We start from the raw sequence: 21,740 nt of genomic DNA, 5'->3' as shown, positions 1-21,740 counted from the left end.
ATCCCTATTGAAACAATTGCCAGTCTAGAAGCTGTTTTAGAACATATAAACAATTTATATTACTTCAGTAATTGATTATGTAAACTCTTTTAATTTATTTGATTTGTTAAAGAATGGAATTGTTGGTAATAATATTCACTTATTTGTTTTTCTCCCCACTTCAAATGATCGCTCTTTTCAACAACAAATATAAGACTATACATTTGTTTTGGGAAAAGTACCAGTGATATGTAACTTTGGTGGTTTAAAATGTGAACATGAATGAATTGTATTATATAATGGTTAAATTGGCAAGTCATTTTGCTAAAAATATTTTTGCCACAATAAAACAACTTCTTAGATGTATAATTACTGTTTTTCATATTTACTCTGCCAGATGGTGTTGAAACTTTGGATTCTGGATGGCTGACATGTCAGACTGAAATAAGATTGCGTTTGCATTATTCTGAAAAACCTCCTGTGTCAATAACCAAGAAAAAATTTAAAAAATCTAGATTTAGGTATGACTGTGTGTATGTGTTTGTTGAGCCATATTTCACTCATGCTGCAGTGTTCAGACTCGGTGCTAAGTATGTAAACCAAGAAAACAACATACTTATTGATAATGTCACATTTTCTAATTATTGCAAGTCTTGTGATAGTGAAATCTTCCCTTCTCAAATTGCTACAGCTAAACATATGTTAGTCTCTAAATGTGGGACTAGAATAATTAGCTTTTTCAACAGATAATTTCTTCTTATAGTTTCTAGCTTTTAAATTTTCCTAGTTTACCCAGAAATAGCTGAAAAAGATGAACATGGTTTTATGCCAAATGGGAGCATGGTGGAAATAAACAAACAAAAAATAATTGTTAGGAATATCCTTCAGTATTCCAAACTTTATTGTGCCTTGAGAATAAGATACATTTCCATGAAACAAAGGTAGCAGTTACTATCAGTTTCAGATTAGATTTCTTAAGTCTATATATTATATCCATTATATTTTCATTCAATTTTATAGGAACTTTTTGAGATATGTATGTGTGTGTAAATAATTTTGATGTGTTTTCCGTGAAGGTATACACAGTGTAGTTCCCATTTAGCGGTATTTACACGCGTGGTCCAGTGATGGCGTTCTACAGTGTTCCCATTCTGGTGCTTTGTTTCCACCAAGCTGGCTCTATACTCTTCCTTAACCGTCTCATCGTTGTCTTCAAGTAATTGTCAACTGGTTGATCTCATGTGGGTGGTTTTATTTTTATTTTTTTTGAAGGATTGTATTCATGGGTGATAGTCATTATTTTGTGAGCCAGGTTAGCTAAAAGATGACTTTGTGGGGTGGGGGTGGCGGCGGTGTGTGAATTTGGTTCAAGATTTAGAGTCTTACCGTAGGGCAGTAGCCTTCAGGAGTTCTCCATAATTTAAGCTTATACTAAGAAATAGATATCAAACTGTTCCTACTGCTGTCAAGTGGATCCCCGACTCCTAGCAACCTTAAGTGGGGTCTTTGAGGCTAAATCTTTAGGAAAGTAGCCTGATCTGTCTCCTGTGGAGCAGCTGGTAGGTTTGAACTGCCGACATTGCAGGTCGTAACCCACAGTGCCCCTAGGGCTCCTTAGATAAATAAGAACTCACTTTAAAAAAAAACAGTGTCATTATGCATACCTTGAATGAGCTGGCTTCTCTAAGAATCAGGCATTCTATCTGAATTTTGTCATTTGGCACTATGTGTGATAGATACATGCTTCCTTGACTGCCAGGGCAGTTGAAAAGGACTATTTTTCAGTAATGGAAGTAATTAATCATGTAATGTTTCTCTTCATCATAAAGTTTCTAACAATACTATAGTTTTAAATCTGTAAATGTTTTACTATAATTATGATGATTATATTCCAGTCATAAAGTAGACAGGGGAAGGGTGTGCGGACCGCACTGTCACTACTTTAGTCGTTAGGGGCTCTATTGTCAAACCAGGTGGGACGTCTCTCTGTGCCTTAACTTTCCTAGGCCTCACCTGTGCTGTAAAAGAACTGAAATTTGTCTTCAAGATCCATTTGACCCCACCCCCTTGCTGAGGGGTTTTGGGGAGGAGATGAGCTAATCAGGGTGCAGGGTAGCAATGATGAAACATATAACTTTCCTCTAGTTCTTTAATGCTTCCTCCCCCCAATATCATGATCCCAATTCTGCCTTACAAATCTGGCTAGACCAGAGGATGTACATTGGTACAGATAGCAACTTGAAACACAGGGAATCCAGGATAGATGACTCCTTCAGGACCAGTGGTGAGAGGGGCAAGGCCTGGAGGGTGAAGGGAATGTGGGATAGAAGGGGGGAACCAATTACAAGAATCTAAGTATAGCTTCCTCCCTGGGGAATGGACAGCAGAGAAGAGGGCGGAGGGAGACGTCAGACAGTGTAACTTATGACAAAACTATAATTATGAATTATAAAGGGTTCAGGAGGGAGGGGGAAGTGGGGAGGGAGGGGGAAAATGAGCAAATGATATTGAGAGCTAAAGTAGAGGGCAAATGTTTTGAGATTGATGAGAGCAACGGGTGTACATATGTGCTTGACTCAATGGATGTATGTATGGACTGATAAGAATTGTACGAGCCTTCAATAAAATAATTTTAAAAAAAGATCCAGTTGACCCCAAAGACCATATAATTTTATATATAATGTTGTACATAGTTAAAGAGTTTCTTTACATGTTAAAAGGAGCAAATAAATTATATTGCTGCTATAAGTTATATTAAAGACTTTGAGATAAGGCTACAGAGAGAAGTATAAATAAAACCTTGGTTGGCCTTCAAAGGAGCTCCTCACCCTTGACTAGAATTAAGAAGTAAATAGGTGAAGCATTAATGATTAAGCATTAACAATTTGATTGGAATAAATATGCAAATTGAATCCTTATTTATAATAGAAATCACTTTGAATGTTTGCTAATATGTTGCTTAGACTTAAAACTAATTGAAATATTTTCTTATCACTGGTTAGCTGGGCTCTACACATTAGTGACATTGGCACCTGTTAAATTTTTGGTGCTTGTTCTGATCATCTTTGCCCAGAGTCATATTAATGAAAGACTGAGTCTTCTTGGAGTAGGAAATAAATTTAATCTGCAAAGACAACAGGACATAAAAAATAGTCATGGTATTTTCAGCTTTTGCAAAATATGTGAAATACTGGACATGTGGCTCCATCTCCTTACAACTAAAATTTAAATGCAAGTTTCCCTGTCAGTTAGCTCGATCAGTAATTCTGCTTTATGATAGACTAAATCACTTTTATTGCTATTTGGAGAAAGCCTTTCCTATAAACACAGTGAACCTAAGTTCTTTCAAAGAACTTGCTTTTTAAAAGAGAGAGAGAAGGCTGCTAGCAGAGCAGTCATGTTCATCTCCGTGATCACCATGAGTTGGAATCGACTCTGACCACGCGTTTCTGTTTAAGCCTTGCTTCCTCACTGACCCGGGCAGTCTCTTTTCATGTGTCCCATTGTCAGGTGCTGTCAAGTCAGTTCTGTGTACAACAGCATGGAGTGCTGCCCAGTCCTATGCCATCCTGAGAATTATTGTTATAGTTGAATCCATTGTTGCAGCCCCCACAGTACTTCATCTCCTTGAGCGTCTTCCTCTTTTTCACTGATTCTCTGCTTTGTCCAGCCTGCTGTCTTTTTCTAGGGACCTGTCTCTCCAGATAACATGTCCACAGTACAAGAGACAAAGCCACACCATTCTTGCTCCTAAGGAACGTTCTTAGATACTTAGACACCATACTTTTTCCAAGACAGATTTGCTTGTTCATCTGGCAGTCCAAAGTACTCTCAATGTGCTTTGTCAGCACCATCATTCAAGTACATCAACTCTGTGTCGGTCATCCTTACTCATTGCCCAACTGCCACATGCATATGTGGCGATTGAAAATACCATGACCTTGATCAGGCATGCCTCTTGATCTTAAACACTTTAAACAGGTCTTGTGTTGCAGATTCGACCAATGTAGTACAACATTTGATTCTTTGACTGCTGCTTCCATGAGTGTTGATTGTGGATCCAAGTAAAATGAAATCCTTGACAACTTTGATCTTTTCTCCGTTTATGTCTGTCTGTCTGTTGGTTCATTTGTGAGAATTTGGGGTTTTTTTTTTACATTGAGTTGCAGTCCAGACTAAAGGCTACAATCTTTGATTTTCATCAGAAAGTGCTTCAAGTTCTCACTTTCAGCAAGCATGTTTGTGTCGTCTGAATACCACAAACCCTAGCAGTGAACATTTGCTCCTTCACACTCACCAATAGAATCAGTGGTTTAGAACCATTGTGAGAAGAGAGCATTTTTTGGGGTGGGGGGTGGGGTGGGGTGGGGGGGTTATTAAAATGCTACTTGTGATTTTATAGTGTGATTACAGAGTAATATTACTAATAGGATAATTTGTAGAGCTGTCCTCAAGTGCACCTCAAAAATATATGACTTATTAGATAAACCCAGTGGTGAGTAAGGACAGGGGTTCCTACAGAAAGGGCAGGCTCTGAAGTATAATTTTGTTAATTGTCTTCTAAATTGGAGTCATTTAAATCTAGAATAAAAAAATTTAATAGCTCAATTTGTTATGTACTTTCTAACATTGCTTGGTATATACTGAGTACTCCCCACATAACTGTGTTAGTCCGGGTAGACTAGGGAAACCAAATTCATAGATACTTGTGTATAAGAAAGAACTTTATATAAAGAATAATTGTATTTTAATAAAACATCCCAGCCAGTCCAGAATAAGTCTGTAAGTCCGATATTCATCCATAAGCCCTATACCAGTTTATGAATTTCTCTTCAGACTCACACAACACATGAAATGACACAAAGCAGGAAGATCACAGGCCAATGGGTAGAAAGTCTTGTGGATCCAGTGATGGTGGAAGTATCTCAGCATGGCTCCTCCAGCTCCAGGGTTCTGGCTCTATCAGTGTAGCTCCATGTGGCTTGTCAACAGACATGGCTCACAGGGTGAATGTGTGTCCTACCTCCAGGGAGGAAGACAGGAGTTCCAGAATCCTCAAAAGGAGGTCATATCCTCACAGAGGCCTCATTGGCTGTGACCTGATTGACAGGCTAGGTTCCACCCCTTTGCAAGTTGACAGATTATATAACAGTCACAATAACAATATTAAAATTGCTTTATATATTCCAATTGGTACCTGAAATATTCTGAAATTGAGTTGGCATTTTGAGTTAAAAGTAGTATCTCTATAAGTTACTGCTTCTCTTTGGGATAAGATTGAACTCTGGCTCTATGGGTTGGCTAACTGGTCTGAATTTCTGTTGCTTTGAGGTTTATAGGAATTTGAGACTCACATTTTTGTTTCACTATATTTGTATTATTTCATACTTATGTGTTCATGTGTATAGAAAGGTTTAATACAAATGCATTTCTTTAGTAATGTATTTTCCCCAAAGTACCTAGAATCTCACAGTGGTAGAATAAGGGAAAAAATCTTAAATTTGTAACGTCCAACTCCAACAGCCATTCATTCATTCATTCATTATTTATTTAATTAAAATAATTTTATTGGGGGCTCATACAACTCTTATCACAATCCATACATGCATCCATTGTGTCAAGCACATTTGTACATTTGTTGCCATCATCATTCTCAAAACATTTTCTTTCTACTTGAGCCCTTGGTATCAGCTCCTCATTTTTGCCCCTCCCTCCCCGCATCCCCCTCTTTCATGAACCCTTGATCATTTATAAATTATTATCATTTTTGTCATGTCTTACACTTGCCAACAGCCTTTTAATGCACATTAACAGGGTAAATCCTGTGTTTGTTTGTATATGTATGAGAAAAAGATTGGAGAACTTTTCAAAAGGAGATCTTAATATTATTTGAGGGTTAAGAAGTTATTATAGCAACTGCAAAGGGGAAAATAGTATCATTTCAGATTTCATTTATTTAAAAATCTTAGCCCAAGAATTATGAGCAGAAGAAGCCTTATAGACATAATAGACATGGAAAACTTATGAAATACATACACATAAAAAGGTGTTTGTAAAACCATGCAATGCTGTAACCTTTAGTGCACATAGTCTTTGTAACCCTGTGAAGACTGAGCATATTGTATTCTGCATTTAGGCAACATTCCTATTTATTTTTTCCGAAAACGTAGGGTAAAACTGACACTGGAAGGTCTGGAGGAAGATGATGATGATGATAGGGTATCTCCGACAGTTCTTCACAAAATGTCTAACAGCCTAGAGATATCCTTAATAAGTGACCACGAGTTCAAGTGCCGACATTCCCAGCCCGAGTGTGGGTATGGCTTACAGCCTGACCGATGGACGGAGTACAGCATACAGACGATGGAGCCAGATAACCTGGAACTGATCTTTGACTTCTTTGAGGTAAGTGGCATTTTCCTGTCGTGCTTCCCGTGTCGGTAGCCAGCACAGCATTTCCTCTCCGGTCCTCGGGAATCATTGCGTAGCTTTCACATTCTTATGAGGCCATTGTTGATATTCTGGCTTCGGTCAGGTGTACCGTCTTCCTTCAAGCAGTGTTTCCTAGAGTGAGTCACATGCCCCCTTGTGCATCATTCCGCCCCCCAAAGAATGATAGGGAGGCAACTGCAAAGGCAGGTAACCAAAAAACCAAATTCACTGCGGTCAAGTCCCAATGGGCAAGGAACTATAGCACAACAGATTCTGAAAGTGATGCCTTTAACACTAATGAGGTCTTGTCCAGCAGTCGGCCCGTGCAGAGCATGGTTTGATTTCTTGAGTGCTGCTTCCAAGAGTATTGATTGTGGATCCAAGTAAATAGAATGCAACCCTTGGCAACATCCATCTTGTCTTTGGATGGCCTGAGGAAGTGCACAGGGCCGGAGGGCTGTCTGACTCTCCGTAGGTCCCTGTGGAGCTAAGCATAGGGAGTTTTCCCCATGGGGGAGTTCAGTGGTTTATAGATTGGGGGGCTTTCAGTATGAGGATTTGCTCTAACAATGGGCTCCTCTTTTTGTAATTTCACTTGACCTTATCAATATATTATATTTATTATAAAAGTTATGCTAGGAAAGAGTTGGTGGTTCCTCAATGCAATATGAACATTACTCAGTCAGAAAGAGAATTGGAGTCCTGGTACTCACTACAACATGGATGAACCTTGAACAAATGATGCTGAGTGAGATGTCACAAAGGTTCAATAGCATGTCATATTCATATGTCATATGAAGTAGGATACTTTTCAGAGACTAAAGTTCATTTGTGTTACCATGGGTGGGAGCAGAGGAGGAGGAGGAACCCTATTCAGTGGTGAGTGGCGGTGTAACGTAGAACGCATAATCATTGACATTGGATTGTCCACGTAAAAATAATATTGAATTGGCACATGCTTTGTTCTAAATGTTTTTGCTATGGTGAAAAAAATGTGCCAGGTTGTTAAGACTCTGTCCTGCTTACTTTCCACAGCTACTTGGGATGCTTGTTAGAGCTGATTAGCTCTCGGGCTGGTCAAATTCTCTCCAAGGACAGCACTGCACCTCTCTTGAGGGTCTTACTCTCTTGTGCTGCCACAGCACTGCCTGTTTCTTACCCTCCAGCTCCGCTGCCACTCCGATCCCCGTTCTGAGTTGACGAGCGTGTGAACCCTGGAGAATAGAGAATTACCCAGCACCAGCACCTAGTCCCAGGTTCTTGTCGATTGTAGAATTTAGGGCAGACTGACAAAACTTGTTAGAACTAAAATTATTGTGAACTTTGCATTATTTAACTTGGTGATATCTCTCCACATAGCCTGTGTGAATATCTTATATGGCTACCTTGCATTATAAGGGATCTAAATGATTTTCTCCAGTTAGCTAGCGAGGTTACTAGGTAGCTTACATGATAAAAACAAGAATTTTTCTTTTTTAAAATATCATTTTATTGGGGGCTCTTACAACAATCCATACATCAATTGTATCAAGCATGTATGTACATACGTTGCCATCATTATTTTATAAACATTTGCTTCGAGTCCTTGGTATCAGCGCCTCTTTTCCCCTTCCTCTCAACACTGACCACTGTCTCCCTCCTCCCACCATTAAGAATGGAAGTTTCTGTTGAACTTTTCCTTGCTGCTTAAGAACCTGTCTTTTAGTCATCTCTGAAACACCCTAGCTTTTCCCTATCAAATGCTACCATTTTTGGAAATGTGTTATTTATAGACTGGGCTGATAGAATAGCCAGTGTGGTCTCAAAATGATTATTTGGTTTCTTGGGGAGTTACTTAAAATTTCTTCAATGCCACCTGTGTTGATGGTACTTTTAGAGACTAAAACATACGTTAAAAATTCACTACAAAATGCCCGAGACTTTGAATGTGAAGGCACATTAGAACCTTATCAGTGCTTTAAATTCATGTCATGCATGTTAGAAGAACAGAACTCAAATCAGTAGTGCAACGATTAAATAAAATGTGGAAGTCTTAAAATATTAACATTTAAGAGAAAAGGAATATTATAAAGAAGGCATTTCCATTACCTAAATATAAATTTGATTGTATTTCTCATTGGTGCTCTTTAAATATCCATAGTTTCTAAGTTGACTGTTCGTATCGTTGAAATTAGGAACATCAAAGTTTGGTGTCGTCAAGTTTTTCTCACTTCCTTTTCCAGGAAGACCTCAGTGAGCCCGTGGTTCAGGGTGATGCCCTTCCTGGCCACGTGGGGACGGCGTGTCTCTTATCGTCTACCATTGCGGAGAGTGGGAAGAGTGCTGGGGTCCTGACTCTTCCCATTATGAGCAGAAACTCCAGGAAAACAATAGGCAAAGTGAGAGGTATGTTAGTTACATGGGGCCCCTTACAAAGAGTTGAGGCTGGACTGGATTTTACATTAGTTTCAAGTTGGTTTTATAAGAAAAGTAAAGATACTGTGTATTCAAACTAGTATGAAATAACAGTTTGAGGGAACATATATATTACTTTCTAGAAGCTTTGGTGTAAATCAATCTTGAATTGTTAGATTAAAAAATATTTGCTAGAGATTATTAAAGTGGGGTTAAATTGTATTTAAATATAATTAAACTCAAAATGGTCTTCATTTTTCCTCCATCTTTGTCTCCCCCATCCCTTCTTTACTTTTTCTCTGAAAGTTGACTATATAATTATTAGGCCATTACCAGGATATAATTGTGACATGAAATCTTCATTTTCCAAGTATTGGAAGCCAAGAACTCCACTGGATGTGGGACATCGAGGTGCAGGGAACTCCACAACAACTGCCCAGTAGGTTGAGTACTTGTGGAGGGTTGGCGTGTTTGATAAGGGTATGTTGGTCTGCCCTGCCAAATGGGCTGATAACCCTTTTTTCATTAGTATAATGACTCTTGAAGTACAGGTATTCCCAGCTTTTCAAAAGGTTTGTTTAGAGGACTTTGCTTTTATGAAAAATCTACAAGTCTCTGCTTTTACTGAAAAAAAAATTTTTTCACTATTATGGGGAAGTAGTGGGGAAAGAGAAACTCGTGTTTAGTTTAGCAAGCTGTTACCGAGGCAGCTCCAACCTGAGCCGCCGGTGAGACTGGCCTCGCCATAGTTTGGACTGTTATGTTTGTTATTTGATAGGATTTGACAAGTTATACTTTGGGTCTGGCAATGATCAAAAAGATTTTCCAGGTAAATTATTGTGAAAGTTTTTTGGGGACATTGTGCTTTGGGTAATGGGAGAAACCTGTAGATTCAGTCGGAATTAAATGGAGTTGGGTAGTTGGAGGTTGCAATTTATTTAAAGACCAACTTTCTGTTAAGATTCTGATCAGTCTCTGTATTATTCTGATCACTTGATGAAAAGGGGGGACAATAAAACCAGAAAACAGAATTTTGTCCTGGTGTAAATTTAAGGAATGATATTAATGCGACTTGGACCAAAACAGAAACACATAGCTCTCGGTGCCTTCTCACAAGAAGCAAGGTTCATTAGGGTAGAGGTGATCTCCTACCTAGCTCTGTAAATTTGTAAGGGAAACAGTTTACCAGCATTGTAGCTCATTTGGACAACTTTTGTGCTGTAAATTTTACCTCTCCTCTCTCTATTTTTCGAAGTGATACTATTATATAATTTTCTGTAGAGATCAATAAGTCTTTCTTATGGAGTATAAAGCATGTCACTGTTTAAGGAAGAAGTACTGTACAGCTTCATCTTATCGAACACTGTGGCTTTTTATCTCTAGTCAATATCATTTTCAAACAGCTACCTGTTGGGGCATCTGTCTTCTCCCATCCTTTCACCAGAGCCTGCCAGTTAGAAGTTACTTGGTGAAAAAAAGAGGCACTGATTCCAAGGGCCCCAGTAGAAAGAAAGTGTTTTGGAAACGTTGATGGCACATCTGTACAAGTGTGCTTAATACCATTGAATGGTGGGTTGTTATAAGATTTGTAAGAGTCCTCCAATTGGTACCCTGGTACAGATAAGAACTGAAAATACAGGGAATCCAGGACGGATGAGCCCTATAGGACCAGTGGTGTGAGTGGCAAAACAGGGAGGGTAAAGGGAGAATGTGTAGGAAAGAGGGAACCGATTACATGGAACTGTGTGTGACCTCCTCCCTGGGGGACAGACAACCAAAGAGTGGATGAAGGGAGATGTCAGACAAGGCAAGATATGACAAAATACCCATTTATAAACTATCGAGGGCTCATGCGGGAGGGGGGAGCGGGGAGGGAGGGGAAAAATGAGGACCTGATGTCGGGGGTTTAAGTGGAGAGAAAATATTTTGAGAAACGATGTATAAATGCGCTTTACACAATTGATGTGTGTATGGAATGCGATAACAGTTGTATGAGCCCAATAAAATGTAAAAAATAAATAAATAAAATTTAAAAAAAGAGTCCTCCAATTAAAAAAAATATTATCTGGAGATCTCATTGCAAGGAACACGTTTCTATGTCTCTACCCCTTCCTGCAATTAAAGGGGATTGTGTTCTTTAATTGGCCTATGTACCATATCTTACTAGTCTTCAAGAAAAAAAGCAGTGATCGGACTATTATTACAAGGAAGGCAAGTTCCCATTATTGTGGTATTGAATGTGCCCTATATTCAGCTTGAAAATACAATAGCTGTTAGTTTACATCAATGTAAAAGATATTCATATATACTCATATCAGCTAAGTAATGATCACTGTCTTATATCTCAAATCAAACTCACTGCCATCAAGTTGATGGTGACCCGAGGAACCCTATAGGACAGTAAAATTGCCCCTGTGAGTTTGTGAGACAGTAATGGAACACTATAGTAGAACATCCAGCCTTTCTCCCTCGGGGCGGCTGGTGGTTTCAAACTGCTGACCTTTCACTTAGCACTCCAGCTCCTACCTCTACACTACCAGGCTCCTCCGTGTTATTTAGAGTTGACAAAATTAACCTCATTAGAGGACAGATGCGATTTTCATTTTTGAAAAAGAACAATTACCATCTTCATAAAATTGATTTCATAATTCCTATAGTATATAACAGTATTTCTTATTTATTTCAGACTTGCTAAAGTTCAAGAAAATACTGTTGCATCTTTAAGAAATGCTGCTAGTCATGTAAGTGAACCTCTATAACTCAGCGGTTCTCAGGGGGTTGAATGACCCTTTCGCAGGGGTCGCCCGATTCATAACAGTAGCAAAATTACAGTTATGAAGTAGCAATGAAGATAATGTTATGGTTGGGGGGTCACCACCACATGTGGAACTGTATTAAAGGGTCACAGCATTCGGAAGGTAGAGACCCACTGCTATAATTTAATTAACTTTGGGACGTTGCAGTACGAAATGTGGGTCTAGGGCTCCCCCTACAGTGTAAATTGATAGGTTTAAAAGAGAACTATATGGGGCTAGGCAACATGTTTCTAAGAGAAGATGAAGGATCACTGGATTAAGATTTGGGTGAAAGCAATAGTTTCCGAATCACGGTTCGTTCAGGTAACCAGTTTTTAATGATCAGGAAACAGAATTCCCCCGTTCAGCACTGGTGTTTATTAATGGAATAATGTACTTATTCAGATACTCACTTCGGTTATATAAGGATGTGCAGATTATTCTATGCAACAGTTTTAAAAACATTAGCCTAATTATGTTAAATTTATTTTTAAAAACAAAAATATTCCTTTTTTTTAACCTAATCAGGAATGAATCTGTTTGTACAGAAACTGCAACTTGGCATTTTAAATCAAGAACCTGAGTTTTTGCTCATATTATTCTATGCCTGACTAGGAAACCTACTTTAAGAAAATTATTTCTTTTTTCCATTGCATCCTGCATAGGCCTTAATGTGTGCCTTTTTTTTTTTTAAACGTGTGCCTTTTTAAAACGGTTTAAAATCAGGTAAACTTAATTAGTGAGGCGGTTAACTTGATTACTTTTATAGGAAAACACTACCTAATCATTAAAAAACAACAAAACCTTCACTGCCAACTTATAGCAACCGTACAGGATAAGGGAGCACTGGCCCTGTGAGTTTCTGAGACGGCAACTTTGTTTGCAGGAGTAGACAGCCCGTCTCACACCGCTGGCTGCAGTGAGCAGCGCAACAAGCCACCACCATGCCACCATGGTTCCTCATTCATCCAAGCGATAGGCTTCATTCTTACGTTAGTTTAATGTCTCTGAGATTGAAGTGGGTTTTACAACTTTTAAAATTAATTTCCTTATTGTACAATTTCATAGTTTTACTGGCATATAATTTGCAAATCATATTCAATATTTCAGTCCTCTTAACAGTTGTACAATCATTTACAGCTTTCTGAATGGCAGCATTCCCCCCCTTGTGGTGTTACCTAAAGAATACATTTTATATTTCATGCCATGTTAGATTGACGAGATGGCTTCTTACTTTAATGCTTCAAAGTACTAATGTGAATAATGGAGAGTTTGGTCTTTTTGTGTTGAAAGGATAATATTAATCTATCCATTTGCTGGCAGTTTTGAACCAGTTTAGTTTCATCATAACTGTCCCTTCCCCCCCAGCCAAAATAACTTGTTAACTGTAAACGTGCGATGAGATAAATGTTCAGGGTCCCTTGCTTTTGAGAGAGGATTTCAGTAAACCTACCTACTTGAAACCCTTCGTAATCCATAATTTAGAATACTTTATTTTAATTACTTATCTTAAATCTTAAAAGCATGTGAACAGGTTTTAATTCTGTTACTGGAAGATTTCTTAAAACTCACATGAATTTTGGCATCAAGATTTGATAGACAATTATGCAAATAAAATATTTAGAAAGATTCGATTTAAGCTCTTTAATAGTTGTAACTATTTCAGGACAATAGAGTTTGTTCCCGTTGAAAGGATTGATTTGTGATACTGTCATGTTTTAAAGTAATACAAGGAGCTAAACTGCCTGCATTGGAAGTCATCAAGGGGGTAACTTTAAAACCTCCAACTCCTATGGTTTTATCTGGTACCCATGTGCATTTGCAGGTTGGCTGACCTTCCAGGACAGGGGCTAGAGGGTGGAGCAGGAAAACGTGTCTATTCTTGTTCAGCACATTTGTGGGTCTCAGCCGATAAGTTTGCAGAACCCTCAGACATTGATTCCTGCTGGCGTTCTGTCCATGAACACACGTTTGTACGCCAGTATCTGTCGTCTTCCTTTATTTGGATTCCTTCTCCCTCTGGATCAGACGACTCGAAGTACATCCTTAGCCTAATTCTTGGTCTTGTTATCCTCTATACGCCTTTGTCAGGAAATTTGTCATCACGTTGCCTTTTTCTGTTCTCTCTCTCGAGCCTCAGTTACTATTTCCCTCTAGTGTAAGGTGACCAGACATCCCGCTTTTTAACAATTTTTCCCACGTCCCTTGGCGTTTTTAACAAGTCCCAATTTTTGGAAAGAAGGCACGACGAGCTAGGGTATACGGTTTTCGGCTGCCATGTGGCTATTTTGCCAGGATATGCGTTTTATCAATGGTGTCCCGCTTTTGTCCCCCTTTACCAGTGTTAAAATCTGGTCACCTCAGGTCTCTTATCCTGAGGTTTTGCCAAGCAAGGCTAGCCTGCTGCTCCGGGCCATCAGGGAGCTTACTGAAGAGGCTCTGCAGCATAGCACCCCCATCTCCCCTCTGAGAGGCTGCTGTGGCATGCGGGGAAACCCTGGGCCCCAGGCTCCTGCTGGGCTCCTGCTCTGCCAACAGCAGTAGCTGTAGCAGCTGGGGCACCAGGGAAGGCTGCCTCAATGCAGCCGAGGTGCCCCAGGTGTTGCAAGTGGATCAGGGCTCAGTCTCTGGCAGGGAACAACAATTACTTTGCTTGTGCCAGAGAGGAATAAAAGGTAAAATCGTCGTAATTGTCTTAAGAGAAGAAATGTTTTAGAAAAAGTTGAAACATGGAAGGAAGTTTTATGGTTTCCTTTGTAGGTTTATAACTTTATAGAGGGGGGCATACATTTCTTGTAGATGTTGTTTTGTGAACCTTCCTTTCTTCAGAACTTATTCCATTATTTCCTTCAGGGTGCAGCCTTTGTAGAATTTGATGTACATCTTTCAAAGGATTTTGTGCCTGTCGTCTATCATGATCTCACCTGTTGTTTGACTATGAAAAAGGTATGTTGAAACTCTTCTTGATGCATCAGAGGACGAAATATTAGAAACATTGTATTTTTAATTATTTGTTAACTAGTCTGTCACTTTGCTACATAAGTAACTTAGTTGACGAATTACTGCCAGTCTTTTCTCTCTAAAGCCCCTACATCAAAACAGTGATAAGATAGGAATATTACTTTCCTTGAATAGGGTCTTTACTAAATTGGCATCTTTTTATTATAATAATTTACTATCTACTAAAGTGACATTTCCAGTGCTTTATATCTGTTGGCCACAGTCACTTATTTGTGACAGGAGAGGAGGGATAGCGTAGTGTTAATTTGATTTTTTTTAGTTGCCCATCTATTTCTGCTTTTTCTTCTAATTGCAAAGCCATATGACGTAAGAAGAGCCACAGTAAACAAACAAAACCTAGAACTAGAAAAAGGGCGCTTGGTTCCACATAGTGTGGAGGAGGTAAGGAGTTTAGACTTGGGAGCCAGGGCGAGATGGCAGACATAGAAGGAGATGCTCAGAACTAAACCCCAAGGGGCGATGACTTCCTGTTCCCTGCCATCTTGAGTTCAGACCCTGTGATGGGCTTGCTGGCATTAGCAGAGTTGCCTCTCCCTTGTTCTTTGATTTGGCTTGTTCTAGAGAGCAGCCAGTGTATATATCATGTGACCCCTCGGTTAGACCAAGTGCGTTTGGTGATAAACTACCAGTGGCCCGCGGTGATGGGCTTCTGGGAGGACAGTATCCTGTAACCTCGGTGCAGCAAGGATTTTTGTGAATTTCACTACCATCCCAGTGACGGCAGCATCAGGATTCTGGTTCTCCCAGGCCAGAGCAGTCTCATCTTCCTGGCTCTGAAATCATCTAGATGTCACAGTTGTCCAGTTGTGAAGCGTCAGAACCTCTGGCCCACCACCCTGCTGCCATAAAAGATAAAGGAAGCAATGCATGCACACAGGGCGGCCTCATCAAAAGCAGCTCCCCAAACCCAACTTCCTGCCATCAAGTGGATTCCAACTCAGCAACCGAGCCAATAGGTCAAGGTAGAGCTGCCCCTGTGGGTTTCAGAAACTGTAGCTCTTTCCAGGAGTAGAAAGACTCCTCTCTCTCCCATAGCAAGTGTACACACCAGGGGAAGGGTCTGTGGCTTACTGAAAAAAGCAGTCCCTAAGCTCAGGTTCATTCTTTGCAAATCACTTTCCACTTGTGGCTCATCTTTTCTGCTCACTGCTGGGACAGTAGGATGTTTATACCACCGAAGTGCTACTCGAGGCTGGCATACTGTCCTTTTATCGCTTACTTTGTAAAATGTTGAATGCATTTGGGGTTTTAGTGGCATGGTCCTCCACTGTTTTATGATCCACCTCTCTTTATTAACTCTGTAAGGAATTTAGCAAAACATTTTTTTCTTAATGTAAAAAGACAACAGCAAAACTTTAAGATGACTATTTTGATAGCTGATCTAGTGTGAGCCAAAGGTAAGTAAATCCAAGCTGGCATAAAGATGATGAGATGAGAATGGAGAGGAGGACACGATGGATGTTTGAGATATATTCAATGACAAATATGTATGCATATATGTATATATATATCTGGATATACGGGCTTACTTGTGACAGTTAAGTAGGCTCTGAACCTCAGTATTCACATTATCAAGTGATTCCTCAGGGACTTACACTGTGAGGGTTCACTTGACATTATCTTTTAAACTGCTAGGTGTGCTTTTTCGGTGGAGTGGGTTTGAATAAGACCACTTAGTAGACACTGCCTGCTGGAGGAGTATACGAGACTCTGATCAGGCACACAGTTCAGCCTGCTAGCGGATTTCAGTCTGAGTCTGGGGAGGTTCGATTACTGTGATGTGCAGAAAAGAGACCTTCTGTTTCTGTGAGGTGATATAACAAGAGGGAAGTAGGAGGGCATCTATTCCAGTGACAGATGTAGAGTAAGGTAACAGATACGGAGCAGGTCGGTTTTGCTGTGGGGGGATGTTAATACGAGGTGAAATGAGAAGAAATGGCAAGCTAATGCATTTAAATAACTAAGATGGAGATTAATGAATCTATCTGTAACTTATTTCTAAAGATCTATGAGAGATTAATTGAAGAGGATTACTTACTCATCCCCAGTTTTTACCAGACTGACTTGCTCTGAACTTGAACTTGGATGAGTTAATTGGGTAACAAAGTAATGACTTGTACATGTTTTCTGTTTGAGTTTTAATTAAGCTAGTGTTTTCTTTATATATATACAATTCATGTTTACTGTTAAAAATGCAAGTAGTTCAGAAGTTTATGAAGTGAAAAAATAAGTCTGCCTTTCCCTTTTCTCCTTGTCTCACCCTTACTCTTGGTAATTTCTTCCTTATTCCATATTCTTCCATACTCCAGAAATATGAGGGGCTTCAATAATTCTGTGGAAAAAGGAAATGAAAATATAATGAGCCCCCCTTGTACTTTATGTATATACAGGCTCCCATTATGTACACATGGAGACTTTGTTGGGTTGTTGAATTTTGGTGGTACATTAAAGCATGTCCTTAGGGTAGACGTGTAGTGTGACAATCGATCTGGCATTAAAGTGTAACAGAAGAGCAGAGTTCTTGCTAAATATTAGTACTTAGAGCTGTTAACATTTTAATTTATCAGATAATTATTAATTTTTCGGACACAATGGCTTTTTCTAGTGGTTTTTAATGTCAGAGAAAAGCTTAAAAACCCATTAACAAATCTCACATAGTACTTAACATGTTCATTTTCTAGCGTTTTTTAACACGCATGTATGCATCAGGTACAACGTGTGCAGAACAACAGGGAATAGAGGGGTGACTGGCTTTTGACTGTGGTGTCCTCAGTGCCACCACGTCCTCCCAGCTGTGCTCTTTCTGCCAAGCCCCGCTCCATGTCCCTTCGAAACAGAACCCGAACAGAAGAGGCGTGGGGGGTAGGGGGGATGTTAGTTAGGAGGGCATCCCTGCATGGGCTCCTTTATGGCCACATGGCACTGTTATTGGTCAGTCAGCTGAGGCATTGGAGTTAACATCTAACATTTGGGTAACAATTTAAGTGTCAGTTTTATACTTTTTTGTTTTGTTTTGTTTTTTAGAAATTTGATGCTGATCCAGCTGAATTATTTGAAATTCCAGTAAAGGAGTTAACATTTGACCAACTCCAGTTATTGAAGGTAGTAATAGTCTCATGGAATGTGACCTGTCCTTTATCTTTCTTATACCGCCCTACAGGCACGTGGGAATGCCTCTCTATAGTCCACATCCAGAGTGTATAAACTTTGGTCTTCTGTTGGATAAAGTTCAAAAATTGACTTTGGCTGATCCATCTGCTCTCCTAACAGTTTTCCTAAAGCCCTGTTGAGTTTTGGATCAGTGGAGAGGTGAGGTCAGAGGTCTTTGGAGCTCAAAGGAAGTAGCCCTTCTCACCATTTGGGTTGGCGTTTGGTCTGCCTTTCCACGCAACTTACTGTTTTACAATAATCTTGGCCTGTTATGTGAGAGTTGGTTTGTATCAATTTCTAAGATCTCTGTTTATGTTGTTGAGCCATGCTATTTGGAGTAGTTCTTCCCACTCCCATCAGATACCAGGGAAATGGTCGATTATGTAAGTGTAAACAGATTCCTGACTGAAGGTTTTAGGTTCTACGTCTATACTTGGCATTTGGTGATGATCTGTGTATCCACACGCACAATATATAATACTATCTCTGTGTTCCCGTGGTTACTGGCACACCATCATGTAGTGCACACCGATTCAGTGGCACTGGTGTGCATGCTCCACGTTGCGTAGCCATTCTCCCTCCAGTAACAAGCTCCCGCCTCCTGAGTTTCAGGCGGTCTCGTGAGTTACTGCTGTCTGGTTGATCCTAGACAGTTCCTAAAGGGGGCACACTGCTCAGTGTTTTCTGCCGGGTAAGCTAAACTGTGGTTTGGGTTTAGGAAGACTCGGGGTAATTTGGGTTGAAAGTGTAAAGATTGTCTCAGGGCAGGAGTTTCGGGGTTCCTCCAGCCTTCGTGGCAGTGCTTGTTCTTATGAAGCTGATACGTGTATGCATTATGGTCTTTTCTTACTCACTAGCTTGTCAAGTTACAGTATCTTCATATAGCAGGGCTTGTTTTTTTCTGATTATGTTTTGTGTCTTTGTTTTCCAGCTTGCTCATGTGACTGCACTCAAATCTAAAGATCGGAAAGGTAGGTACCAGTTTGGCAACACTTTTAATTTTGTTATTGTTAGTATGGTATCTCCTTCTCTGTTTTAGCGAATTCGGTATTGGCATATTTAAATGTCATTTTTTAGAAGTGGAAAGCTTTACATACATTAATTTCCATGGTAAGCTTGCCCTGCCTATTACATCATTTTATGATTTCACTTTACTGATACTCAAGTGGGCAATACTAGATATTTGAGGCTTATTGTGGTAATACTACATATTGGGCAATACTACATATTTGAGGCTTATTGTGGTAGGTGTCCTGTCTCTCCCACTAGATATTCAGCTTCTGGAGGACAAGGACACTATGTTCCCTGAGTCTCTTACAGTCCTCTGCATACAGAAGGTCCTCCACATGTTTGTCTGCACTTGTGATCGTGGTACAGCACGAACACCTCCGTGAAGGAATGTGAGGTGCTAGACACTTGGAAGAGAGACGTATTCCCACAGTATGAACGGGGCGTGGTTTAACAAATGACTTCATAGGGCTATAGATCTTTCGTGACTCTAGTAGTATCCCCCATCATCAGTGTTTAAATTCATTTTACCTACCTTTGTGAGCCACTATCACTGCTGAGGCCACCAGTGGTGGTGCTTATATTCAGTTCTGCAAACGAGTTTCATAAAAGGTGCTGATATAGAAAATGGAGTCTGAATGCTTAAAAATAGCAAATGTGGACAAACACTGTACCCAGAAGGATTTCCTAATGCCTTTAGCTTTGTTTTTCTTTTGCTCTAAGAATTTAGGAAAGATTTTAGTGAATAGCCTGCTATTATTTACTCACAAGTTCCTGTCATTTAATATTTCAGAATCTGTAGTTGAGGAAGAAAATGTATTCTCTGAAAACCAGCCATTTCCTTCTCTTAAGATGGTAAGTGCCTTACAAAAAAATCAAGGCAAGGGCTATTCTATTTATTCTGTTTGCCCAAATAACTTATGTTTAGTCTCATAGCAAACTTTTTGCTGTCCAGTTCCTTCTGCCTCAAAGTGGCCTCTACAGCACGAATGTACTGAAGAGCAGCGTCAGTCAGTGGTGCTTCTTAGAAAAGACACTTTCTTGTGTGGCACATCTGGGCTACTTGGTTTCACAGAGCAACAACAGCAACTCGGTATTTATAAAAGAGTTGGCAGATCTTATTTAACCAAATAACTTACACACACTGGCACTCATTCACTCATTTACTTTAGGATCATCAACATTTTAATCACAGAGAAATTTTAACATCCCACCCCAAGAGAAACACCTAAATGGCAGAATACAGTTTCAATATAAAGAATCACCATGCTCCAAACTCAGTATTTAATCAGATAAGCTCTGATACATGCACTTTTTTTCTTTTTCCAAATTGTGTTGCTTTATGATGTTGTTGTTTGGCACCTTTCCAACTTCTATGGAACAAAACCCTGGCCCGGTCCTGCACCATCCTTACAATGTTCTTATCTTTGAGCCCATTGTTACAGCCACGGTGCCAAACCATCTCACCAAGGGGCTTACTCTTTTTCACTCCCCCTCTACCACTGTGATGTCTTATGTAAGGATGGGTCTTCCTTGACAACATGTGCAAAGTACATGAGATGAGGACTCCCCATCCTTGCTTCTAAGGAACATTCTGGCTGTACTTTTTCCAAGACAGACCTGTTTGTCCTTTTTGCAGTCCGTGGGACTTTTGATATACTTGCCAGCACCGTAATTCAAATGCATCACTTCTTCTTTCGTCTTCCTCATTCAGTGTTTGACTTGCACATGCAGATGAGGCCATTGGAAGCACCATGGCTTGGGTCAGGCACATCTTAGTCCTCAAAGTAATCTTCTTACTTTTCAATACCTTAAAGCAGTGGGTTGCGATCCCTTTGGAGGTCGAATGACCCTTTCACAGGGGTTGCCCAATTCATAACAATAGCAAAATGACAGTGATGAAGTAGCAACAAAAATAATTTAATGGTTGAGGGGTCGCCACAACATGAGAAACTGTTTTAAAAGACCGCAGCATTAGGAAGGTTGAGAACCACTGCCTTAAAGTGATCTTGTGCAGCAGATTTTCTCAATGCATGCATCTCTTAATCTTTTGACTGTTTCTTCCATGAGCATCGATTATGGATCCAAACAAGACGAAATCTTTACAACTTCAATCTTTGCACCCTTTATCATGTTACTTAATAGCCACAGTAAATAAGACCAAAAACATACAAAAAGAAGTCAGGCCCACACAAAATTGAGTCTAAACTGTATTAAGAAGCTGTACTTTGCAGTCAGCTCTCTAGGGTCAATGCTGGACTGGACCGTAGGACACCAGACTGACTACCAGCTCTGTGGTGGTGGTCATTGTGCTGTGCCATCAAGCCAACGTCAGCTGTGTGCTACTGAGTAAAGACATGGCAGCATGTTTCCATAATGATTGCAGTCGAGGACAGGCCACGGGGCAGGTTTCTTGTATCATGGTGGATTGCTGTTGGTCACAATTGATTTGACAGCACTCAAAAACAACAGGAGAGATTACAAGCGCTTCATTCATTGGTTGAGCATTATGTAACCATTACCTTAGAAGCCCGACTAGCGGAGTGCAGTTCAGAGAACATGTGGTTGCCTGTCTCGTTACAGCTGGGTTTCCGTGCTCATTGTTCATGTGAAGAGGCTTTCGGGTGGTCAGATCCTTCGTGGTGGTGGTTGTAACCCTTCAGCACAGATGCTGCCTTGTTTTACTTTTGACTCTCTTATTTAACATAATTGTCAGCCAATGTATTTGGTCTATGAGAAAGCATAAGGCACAAACCCTTTTTCTTCACTGATGATACCTTCCTTAATGACTGAAAATGTTAATAATAATTCTGTGTTCTCTTCTTCCTAATCCATTCCCACCAATACACACAATTTAGGTTTTAGAGTCTTTGCCAGAAGATGTAGGATTTAACATTGAAATAAAATGGATCTGCCAGCAAAGGGTAAGTAATTTTCCAAGGTAACTCATTCTTGCCACCC

General features: G+C 39.9%; 1 protein-coding gene across 4 annotated transcripts in view; it reads left to right on the top strand.

Moving 5' to 3' along the window:
- The window catches only part of GPCPD1 (glycerophosphocholine phosphodiesterase 1), a 55,080-nt gene that overhangs the window by 23,497 nt on the left and 9,843 nt on the right, over positions 1 to 21,740 (top strand). For 3 of the 4 annotated variants that reach the window (XM_045295352.1, XM_004697846.2, XM_045295354.1), the window contains exons 6-15: positions 377 to 500; positions 6,150 to 6,384; positions 8,634 to 8,796; positions 9,112 to 9,244; positions 11,492 to 11,546; positions 14,454 to 14,546; positions 17,646 to 17,723; positions 18,703 to 18,742; positions 19,573 to 19,634; positions 21,638 to 21,703. In XM_045295352.1, coding sequence (XP_045151287.1) covers positions 377 to 500; positions 6,150 to 6,384; positions 8,634 to 8,796; positions 9,112 to 9,244; positions 11,492 to 11,546; positions 14,454 to 14,546; positions 17,646 to 17,723; positions 18,703 to 18,742; positions 19,573 to 19,634; positions 21,638 to 21,703 — 1,049 coding nt within the window. The remainder of the gene's footprint in view (positions 1 to 376; positions 501 to 6,149; positions 6,385 to 8,633; positions 8,797 to 9,111; positions 9,245 to 11,491; positions 11,547 to 14,453; positions 14,547 to 17,645; positions 17,724 to 18,702; positions 18,743 to 19,572; positions 19,635 to 21,637; positions 21,704 to 21,740) is intronic. The other variant, XM_045295353.1, reaches the window with a different exon arrangement.

This window comes from Echinops telfairi, unplaced genomic scaffold, assembly GCF_000313985.2.
Source record: "Echinops telfairi isolate 266 unplaced genomic scaffold, ASM31398v2 ScPeMD7_5592;HRSCAF=6446, whole genome shotgun sequence".
In the NCBI taxonomy this organism is placed as follows: Eukaryota; Metazoa; Chordata; class Mammalia; order Afrosoricida; family Tenrecidae; genus Echinops; species Echinops telfairi.
Note: the sequence above shows the minus strand (reverse complement) of the source record. Positions and strands in the feature narration are given on the sequence as shown.